This window comes from Loxodonta africana, chromosome 6 (genome assembly GCF_030014295.1).
Source record: "Loxodonta africana isolate mLoxAfr1 chromosome 6, mLoxAfr1.hap2, whole genome shotgun sequence".
Taxonomy (NCBI): domain Eukaryota; kingdom Metazoa; phylum Chordata; class Mammalia; order Proboscidea; family Elephantidae; genus Loxodonta; species Loxodonta africana.
This window is the reverse complement of record NC_087347.1, coordinates 104,630,753-104,641,587: the sequence shown is the minus strand read 5'-3', so window position 1 is coordinate 104,641,587 and position 10,835 is coordinate 104,630,753. Positions and strand designations below refer to the sequence as shown.

The window sequence follows — 10,835 nt, the reverse complement described above, 5'->3', positions numbered from 1 at the left end:
GGGCATTTAAGCCTAACCGTGTTTGAAGGGTGGTTATTAAAAGCAGGAGCATTCCGAGAAAGACCTTTTGAATGCATCTTCCTGATCAACATGGCGTAACTGAGCAGGTTAAGAACTTAGATGTTCTGTTATTTATTATAGAAACACCTAGCTAGTAAACACAATTAATGGCTTACCATAAAGTGAGTTCAGGGCAGGCATCCTAGACATGGTATCAGAGGTCTTGACAATGGGCAGACTTTAAAGATATTTAAAATTAAAAATGGTTTAATGATTTATTTTAGAAGAATAAAAGTAACAGAATTGAATGTTAAAAACATACCAAACTTTTCAAAGAATATACTCAACATAAGAAGTAATGGGGGCATTTGATTTCTTTAGTGAAAATGTGGGTTCCCAATTTATTCCAACTTCAACAAAATATGGGTTAACTCACTTAATAACACTCCATTTTACCATGTTATGGGTGTCAAGAAGCGTGTGTGTACCCACACACATTCATATAGTCATATCTCTTCATATGTTAAGAATTACACATTTACAAAACTTTTTATTGCTTATGTGCATTGATACCAAGATCTAACAACATGGTTTTAAGAAGTGGTAAGTTTAATGTAAGTTTTTATCCTAGAAGGAATGCTGAGCACAGCTAAAGCCAGTTTGATTTGAGTTTTATGGGTGTCGGAAAAAAAATTATACAGGTAATTTTCAATATTATATTCATCCAATCAGGAAAATATTTAAATGTTTTAGATGTCCTATCTGAAATATATTTAATGCTTCTCCCCATCAGTTAGTGAGAAAACACATACTGACAGTTGTACATATAACATCTCATTCACTATAAAATCTGAGCCCATTATTCAGGACAGAACAACACAGTAGTCTAAATACTGCTTCTTGGTGGTGAGATTATCATATTATCTTGATAAAACAACAACATCACATTTTTTTTTTTTTTTATGACATGGCACCTATCTGAGTAAAGCAAATTGACTGGTCTCATTAGATGATAAACCCTGCTGAGGAGACGTGTGTAAGAGCTTCTTATTCATATCTTTACTTTTTACTTTTTTAGATCTGGTGGAATTTCAGAAATAGCCCCTGAACTCTTTGTTTTATGAGTGAGGAGGTAATTTGTTCAGTGACTTCCCTAGGAGCTAGGACTACCAATCCTATTTGCATTATTTTTACGCAAATAACACGTGCCTTCTGTGTTTGTTTGCCGGCCACCTCCCTGCCCCCTCCCCCAGGCATGGTCAGAAGCATCAACATGCCAATCCTCTTCCATGTGTTGCTGTGGGAAAAATTAGCATAGTGCGCTTACGGAAATACTTCAAGGGGTGGCGGGTGTGGTAGAAGTCAGTGCTGTGATGTCCCGTTATGAATCTCATACTGGTTAGGGCGAAAAGTTGCCGTCCAAAAATAGAGCTCACTGTTTCTACTTCTTACTCTTCCTGCTTTACAATTCCCAGGCCTCATGAATTCTGAACTGCTTTCTTTGATCTGCAAGACTGCCTCTATCCCAAGGGCTGTACCTGGCTTCCTGACCTTGATCTATTTCTTGCTTACAATTTTGCTACCTGTCAAAGGGGCCCTACTGGATTTCTGAACCACTGCCCACTCAATCTCAGATGACTGCTAGACCATTTAATCTGCCTCAAATCCAGAGAGCCAGGTCTGGCCTTTTTCTACCCATCTCTCCCTGGCTGTTCCTCACTCTGCAATGTGAAGAAGTTATTCATTTGAAAAGCAAGTGAAGTTACAATTTACCTGTCAGTAAACAGAAGATGGTTTATCAACAGACTTTACCTTAATGACTACAAATGTTTACCTCCTGCTTTCCAGAATGCAAAGAAAATCTTGGAAATGTCATAATATCTTACAAACATTTGCAAAACATCCAGAGAAGAAACAATTGTATTCGTTGTCTCTGACACAGGAAGTGTTCGGTGAGAAACGGATAGACATATACACTTACACGTAGATGAGATATGCTAATTAAAAATTGCAGTGGGTACTTTATTAAAAATTTATTTTACAATCTAACCGTTCAAAACATCTTTACATCAACAAATACAGCAGCTTGCCTATTGGAATCCTAAGTGATGTATCGTGAAAAGATCGTATTTGTAGCTGGATGCAAATATTTTTGAGGAGTATTTATATCCAAATAACTAGTTTTGTTAGAAGTATTTTGATTTCTCCAGCTTTAGCTCTGGGAAAGAAAATTAAAACAAGTATCTCAGTGTTCATTTTATGGGAGAGATGGCTCCACTTAGTGTACTTCCCATGTCTGTCCGAATTACAGCTGTTTATCCTGCAACTTTCTTTAAGATTAATTAAATGCAAATGTAACGCTGTGAATCATGGGAATACCTGCCAGACCCCTTATTAATACCTTCACTTAAAAACCCCTGTGCCGGAGAGTCATTAATTTGCTAAAAGAAAAGTGCTAAAGCAGACCTTTGCTCACAGACAATTCTGAGATGGCTGCCCAATTAGCCCGATAGCATTCTGATCCTCTTTTCAGACCCTGTGGCCCTCTGAGGACACAAGAAGGCTCCGATGATAACCTGGCAACCTAGGTAGAAACCCAGCCAAGTGCAAGCGTTTGAAGCTTTGGTTTGGCTGCCATCGTGTCGGCGAAGAGAAAGAATTCAGGCACCATGTCATCCAGTACAAAGGATAAAAACAGATTCAACCGGAAATTCAATGTGGCACCACATATGGGATACATGAGTGCGGTTATACAACAGGCCACATATTTTTTTTGAACAGTCTCCTACATGTGATGCCGAGGACATGTGTAACCATCATAACGTCTCTAGGAATCTGTATTTAATTTGAGTTGGGGTGGTGGCAGGGATTGGAGATCTGAAGCCGCCACAGGTTTGTGGCAGATGGCTCTGTGTCAGCTATGACAAGCAGCCAGGCTCAGCTTCCTCTGCAGATTTTCTTTTCTCTCTGATCAGGTAAATATGGGCACACTCTGGAAAGTTCTACAGATTCTGCCTTAGGCTGCAAGTTTGTGACTTAGCCCCATCTGTCACAAATCTTCTTTAGGTTCTGTTGTAAGCAGAGACCTGAATTTACCATGTAGGGCTGCCCAAGAAAACGGAGCCATTTTACCCTGTAAGGGAGAGGGAGAGAAGGAAAAGAAGACGCATTAACGACTGAGCGACAAAAGTATGCTGAAAATTCATATTGCAAATTTGAATAACGTAGGTCAATTATATTTCAAAAAGCCACCAAGTAAATGGTTCTCAAGTTTCATCATCTCAGGAAATTCCAGTATCTGGTTTAAAGCGCAACTATACTTCCAGCCATAGGGGAAAAGCCACTGTTTTTTGGAAATGGGTACATGCTGCTGCACACAAATGTCCTGGTTTACGTTACGGATGACGGCTATTAGACGTTTATCATCCAGCCTTAACTTCTACGAACACAAGATACACAACGTCCTCATACATGATTCTGGTAATGAGAATCTTACTTTTTAAGTGGCAAAGGCATAAGATAAATACCATTACTATAAGGTGAAATTTATAAAGTGCTTCAAGTTTACAAATGGGCTTATATCCATTATTTCATTATGGCAGTACTCAGGGGGAAAATGTTATGAAGGTCTTTAAAAAAAATCCATCCAGTTTTACAGATGCATCATTTAGAGGCCAAGAAAATCACCTAAAGCCAGACTGTAAATGAATAGCAGAGAAGGACATGAAGCCAAAACCTCTAGCTGATCTTAATCACCCAGAGTGTATCTCCGGAGCTGAAGGTTTTTTGCTTTTATTTTGCTTAGAAAAATCACAGGAAAATCAAATCAAATCAAATCGAAGGAGGGAAGGGTGGGGAGAAGAGAGAGAGACTAAGACTGAGACTTCGCCTTATGTTGTGCTGGTTCAATTTTTAGTAGTTCTTGAAATGTCACAAGCTTTTAAGTTTTCATTTGTAAGAAAAAAGTAATGACTTTGGAGGAGTTAATATGAGTGAGCAACACCTTATTCACATCTAGAGTACAAGCTCAAATTAAAAGGGGACTCAAAGTGAAAAAATTTCTTCTAAAGTGACCAGTCTCTTTAAGGAAACTTAAAGTGGCTTCTTGGCTGTGGCTTGGGTAGATGTGGCCTGACATAATTAAGGCAACCACAAATGGTTTTTCTGAGCGCTGAGTCTGAACTGCAAGCTTAATCGTTGTTTGGAATCAGTTATGGGCAGAAATCTGAAAATTCTCCTCTTCTCCAAATAACAGCAGGTTATAGAGGTTTCTTGAACGTTGAAGAACTTGAAGGGGAGAACAAAATAAAAATCAGCAGCCATCATCTGAGTAACTATAGGTCATTCTTGAAAAAGTAAAAGAAATAATGACATTCTCCCCCCCCGCCCCCCCCGGCAGAATATCACTCAGTTTGTTAATGAAGTGAATGAGCAACAGGACAGCACTGTGAAGCCCTTCCATCAGTCTGGCTGTGTCTACCTTTCCCGGCTGCTCCATTTGTACTCTTGGGCTATTTTCAAGACTGATAACAAGTGGATATCCCTGTAAGTTTTTTTTCCTAAAGCATTTGAAAATATGATGATCAAAGGTTCTCTAAAAATATGAAGTACTGACTTCAAATAATCGTTGGGAATTTTTAGTAAGGAAAATCACAGAGTAAAAATGAGGCAAAGAAAATACAACTTGACAGTGTTAGACTTGTTCAGGTTGGAAAGGAGAACTATTAACACAGGAAGTCAATCCTTGGCTGGTTATTTTATGATTATATGTAGAAACCTGTGTTCAAATTAGGCTTGAGAGTCATATAAAAAACAAAAAGAAAACCTGTTGCCATCGAGTCGATTCTGACTCACAGCGACGCTACAGGACAGAGTAGAACTGCCCCACAGGGTTTTCAAGGCTGTAATCTTTAAGGAAGCAAGCTGCCACATCTTTCTCCCATGGAGTGGCTAGTGGGTTCGAACTGCTGACCTTTTGGTTGGCAGCTGAGCGCTTTAACCACTGCACTACTAGGGCTCCTTTGGGACTCATATACAAGCTTCCTGTTGCGAATGAAGTGAAACCTACTTTATCTTTGACATGTACTGTGCTCAGTGTACTTCCTCTAGGTAGAAAAGGATATGTACTGAACATACAAGAAAGTTGTAGTCAATGACTAAACTGTAGATGTCAACTTATTAAGAAGTGGCTCAGCTAGCATTTGATATTCGCATGCACTGAATTTCTCTAAAGATCTAAGAAAAATGTGTGTGTGTGTGGGAGGGGAGGAGACAGCGCGCACACATGCACGCACACGACCAATTTACACATATCAGGCCTGAAACCATTTCAGATAGGAAGTCAAGGACACAGTATTCTGTAGTCGAAAGAGTCACTTTAAGAAAGAAAGTACCAAATTCTGTTTCTGCTTTTCAGTTACTAGCATTCCATTTCAAATCCGGCTTCAAGTTATAGCCCCCAAATTCTCACTCATAATGAAAGTATAACGTCTCACGTGGGAAGAAAGCCAAGTGTTAGTAGTCTTATTCTAGTCATTAAATTTCTAAGTGTGAATCCATATGAAAAATCCTATCCTAAAGTGAACTCTAGATGATAAGCAGTTGAGATGATTTTAAAATGTAAACTTCTAACACACACACAAAAATAAGGTGTAAAAATGTAAAAGGAGCAAATTAAAGATTTCAGTGACATTCTATCCTTTTAGATCTTAGAAGCATATGTTTTATAAAAGCAAAACGGCACTGTCCAATGGAATAAATCTAAAAAAGAAAAAAAAATGCTCTTCACTGTACACAAAGGATCCTCTTCCACTGCATAAAAAAAGGAGATGAAAAGCTGCTTTGGGGTTAATACTCTGGTATGTAGTAAAAGCAAACATTATCTGAAAATGTGTATATTTATAGAACATCAGGTAAAAAACAACATAATTTACTACATCTTAATCGTGAAGTTTTAGACGACATTCTTTTTCTGTTTTGACTCAAAATCCTATTACGATAACCAAACTAAAAACTCCGGTGGTTCCTGTGGATTTAACTTGATGCCTTGCAACGTACCAGTTGTTCCTGAAAATTGTGCCATAGAGCCTTTGGTTACTTATCATTCTTGGACTGATATATTTCTTTTTGAGAACACTACTTTGATACAATATCACTGAGAATTATAAACGAGTACATATGTGAAAACATACTATAGATTTATAAGGATAAAAATCGCAGGTAAAAAATATTTATGAGTAAATTACACATATACATTCTTATAAACGCTTAGACATGAATGACTATAAAATTTTGAGATGGAACATTTTATGATATAACAGACTTTAATACATGGAAACAGTAAGATGCAACAATTCAATGAAATAACATTTAAGGCATAGCTTCTCTTTTAAACTGCATGAGTAACAAGTTCATTTTTTTAACAGCTGACATTCATTTTATAATTATGGCAGTAGCTGCATTAAAATACTTCAATTAGAGATCTGTTTTCTAACTAAAGGCAACTTGTTGCAGTAACTTCTAAATGGTTAAAAAGGTGCAGATGCAAAATAACAGGGTTAATAAAGCCTAACCTGAAGCAAAACTAAAAGCTGATATATTTTAATGATGGGAATACATTTGTAAATACTTTACCAAAAATTCACCTGAAAGAATAATAAAAAAAAAACTTGACTTTCAACTCTTTGAAAATAGCTTCGCGTCATATATAGGAATCTATTTGCATTAATAGTTATTGGTCTATTTCCTTAGTTTTCATATTCTGCATATTTTGGTAGTTTACCATGTGGGAAATGATTTCATTAATATTTGACACAAACAAAACAAAACTGCTATGGAACTTTAAAAATTAAGAAATACTGAGGTCAACCTTGGAGGGCTGTTTTGCCTGTGAAGCTTCCCCTGTATACGACACAATAGTATTGACTCAAGGAGTAATACTGAAGCCTGGAACTGTTCACTCAGCATTTTAAACTATTATGAGCTACCTTCTGAACCATTGCCAAGTTAATAGACAATGAAAGATAATGAGCTTGAAATTGGGTGTTAAATTGCATTTTTGGTTCTCTCCCTTTTTCCTGAAGTTTAACTGTTTCCTGCAGAAACAAATTCATGTTTTGATGTATCACTCTGTAAATATGTATTTTAGGCCATGAAATGGGAAGGAAAGAAAAGAGGCAGACGACCGTATTTCATGTGTCAAGGTTATAGTTAACATAGGAAAATTAAAATATGCCAGATTATAAAACTGAGAGATTGTATACTATCCTGAATTTATGTAAAATGAAGATGCTACATTCAAAGAATGTAAAAAGGTGTCTTACTTATGGCCTAGAACCACCTTCGGACACTCGTGAAGCAGATTTATCCTAGTTTGATTACTTAGACTTCTAGTAGGGCCTCTTTGTGTTACTTTGACAATGTAAAAATCTTGATTGAAACAATGGGAGAAAAGATAATGAACGAAGGGACCAAACGATGAGGCTATTTATACTATTCCCCTATCGCCTTTGCTATTCAGAGACGAGACTGGCAGTCTAATTCTAAACAAACCGAGGATTTTTACATCATTTTATTGAACCCGAAATGCAAATATGCGATTCTTGAAAATCATCTTTAAAGTTGTTCCAAAACGAACACCGAACTTCAGTCTTGTCATTCACCTGGATTTTTGAGGACGGAAGATTTCATTATGATGGGAAGAATGGCTTATCCTCATTAGTATAATTGTGGAATCTTTCCTTTACTTCCTTTTAAACTAATGAGTTACATTAATCCAGGTTCATTTTTATAAGCCTCTTGGGGCTAAATGTAAAGGACAGTCATCTCAGAAAACAATAAATTAAAAAAAAAGCATGTACGGTGATTAAGTGCACGTATTTCATAAGACCTAGGTTAATACAACTGGCATCCAGTTTAATTAATCCTTGTTAGTGTAACAACTAATATCCATCCCTAGCATGTTTCCTTTAAACATTAGTATGTTAATTAAATGTTTTTTTTTTTTTTAAAGATTTTTCTTTGTACTTCAGTATGGCATTTATACCACATAAGACCTCTTCTCAATAACTACCTTATAGAGATGTTTTCTTACAGTATCTGGTCTCTTGCAGAAATTCTGGAGCCTTTTTGAAAGCTGTTCAGGTGTAGAATACAGATATTCGGCTGCAGGAAAAACAGATACATTTTTAATGAAACAAAAACCTCAAAGCACACACTCGATATTAGTCACTTTACTAATTAAAAATGCATATTGCTCTGTGCCGCCTCGTGTTTTACATTATTTAAGCATGATTTTATAAGGTTACCTCAGCTCACAAGGATGTTTAATGCTAAATAAGACTGTGTAGTTGTGCTGTTTAGACATCTCCTTTGGGTGATTAAAATACATTATTCTAATGTAACACAATGCATATGTGATATATTTAGTGATGAGAATTTTTTCAAAGAACTGGTATTATAGCCGTATGGACCCTGCACAACAGTTGCATATTATTAACTAGTTGATTGTTTAAATAATTTGGTGCGACTTTCAGTTCTCAATTTTTCTGTGTATATTTTTTTTAAAAAATCTGTAAGCTATTGCAGCAACGCTGACCTGCTTATAAAAATCCATCATTATGGGATGTGTATGCTAACAATGAAGAATGCTATTTGAAAACTTGCTTTTTTGTTATCTTAAAAGAACAGATGGTAAATATAAGCTTACTCTAATGTATTAAAACACATAAAATTTTCCTTAACACTAACATGTTGACTTGCCAAATAAACAATTGCTCCTGCCTAAGTTTATTTTCAAACTTTCTAATTTAGCATGAATCATGTATTAAACCTCAGCAAAGACAAAAGTATATTAAGGCAGCTACCTGGGAATATTTCCGGATAAACCAAATCCTTGGGACAAAGTGGGTAACAACCACAATACACAGCTTCCAACCTAAAGAAATTTTAGAAAGGGGGGCAAGAATATATTAAAAAGACATTACTATCACAGCCAGAAAGTGGTTTTGTTTGCCTAAGTTAACAGTACGAGTCCAGAGTTCACTGGAACAAAAACCATGGTCGGCAGTACAATCCTAGAAGCCAAAGTTGCTCTTTTAAAAGATTTTATTGATCATATATGAATTTCATAGAACAGAACCAACAGCATATGTTTTGTTCACTGAATTAATCAAAGCGCAGCTCTGCATTTTTTTTTTTTATTTTTAAAATACTGTTTAACACATTTTATAATCAGCAGATAAACACATGGAACAACGTGGTAAAGTACGGACAGCTTTTCTTAATAATGCTGCAAAGCCCAGAATGTTCATTTTTCAAAAATGTTTAAATAAAATAGCAAATACTTAACTTTAACACTGTAGCCGTGGAAATGATCGAGGCACTCTTTAAAGCACCAGAAAAAAATTTACAGTCTGTTGTGATGGGGCATTTTCATTTAAGCTCATGCTTCAAAACAATTTGTTATTATGCAGAAGATAAAACTATCCCCCTTTCCTTGATGGAAAAACTCTCATGAACATTGCTTTAACGAACATTTTGCTTTCTTGCCTCCAAACTTAGATCATTTTCCATTTCATCATAAAAGAATACCTTTATTGATTAAACAAACACAAAAAGAAAGTTTCAGTTTGTGAGAGGGTTTTCCCCCAAAGATCACCTATAGGAAGTTTTCTTCCTGTAAGGGTAGGAAGGGTTAAGTGGGGGAAAGGTACTGCATCTCAGTGGTTGTTTTACCCCTGCATAATGGCTATTGATTTGACATATAATAAACTTTAAAGATACCACTGTAATTTCTCTTGGCTAGAAATTATGCAGTGAAATTCAAAACACTCTTTAAAATATGTTTATTTTATGAGAAACTTTGAATTGCATCCAAACTGTTGACCAAAGGCAGAATTTTATTTTGAACTGCAGATTTTTTTCAACCCAAGAATAATTTGAAGTCATGTCAATGTTTACCTTGTTTATTTACAGTGACAAAGTACATGCAATTTAAGCTGTTTGTAAGTGGGTGATGCTTTCCCTATTTTATTATGTTAACTTGTTTAAATGGAAAGTCTTTACTTTGAGGCTGCAAAGTTTGAAAAAATACTGAGTTCAAAGTTTTGCTTTAAAACTGATAGAAGTTTCAAGGTAACACAGTGGAAAAGCACAGAATCTAGTTACCAGTTACTCATTTCAGAAATCACACTTATATTTCATATTTTTTTCTTTACATGTATAGGGTACACAGAAATTCTTACTGTAAGCACAGCTATAAAATACACTGTGACTACATTTATAAAACATCAACAGAAGTTTTGAGCACATAAACCAGTAATATTCTTCATGAACCAAAGAAAATAAGAACTTCATCTGAAGACACTCAGCTTTAAAACGCCGTGCCAATCGAAAAGCAAATACATATGAACATTCTCTTGTAATTACGTAAAATCAAAAGAGTGAAGTCACAGGCATTTCAGAAAGTGCACATGTTATCTGCTTTTTAATAACGGATTTGAATTAAGAGTATTCTGTTCCCTGAGAGAAAACTGCAGGCTAAGTTACATTTTGAGTCATCATATGAACACATACCACGCCATTTCCAAAAATGCCTCTGCTAATTAAAATTCAGTAAGATAGGAATAGCATGATTGGATTTTTGGAAAAAAAAAAGACAAATTCCACATTTCAACTTTTATTTGTAAATTATCTTATTCATGGTTCTATTCCAATTCATCAAGTAAAAACAAAACAAAACACAAACAACCACCGAGGTTATATTTTTGTCTTGTTAAAATACTCAACCTTGCTATATACACTATTTCAATCAGGACTATGTTTTAAAATACGTT

The 10,835-nt window shown here is 35.7% G+C and overlaps 1 protein-coding gene across 12 annotated transcripts in view; it reads right to left on the bottom strand.

Annotated features, from left to right (window-relative positions):
- Window positions 1-1,997: 1,997 nt before the first annotated feature.
- GTDC1 (glycosyltransferase like domain containing 1) overlaps window positions 1,998-10,835 on the bottom strand; it is a 428,985-nt gene continuing 420,147 nt past the window's right edge. For 6 of the 12 annotated variants that reach the window (XM_064287241.1, XM_064287242.1, XM_064287245.1 and 3 more), the window contains 3 exons: window positions 8,865-8,935; window positions 8,072-8,163; window positions 3,153-4,287 (listed from right to left, as the gene is read on the bottom strand). In XM_064287241.1, the coding sequence (XP_064143311.1) occupies window positions 4,141-4,287; window positions 8,072-8,163; window positions 8,865-8,935 (310 nt within the window). In that variant the 3' untranslated portion in view covers window positions 3,153-4,140. The other 6 variants (XM_003405851.4, XM_010586335.3, XM_064287248.1 and 3 more) reach the window with 5 other exon arrangements.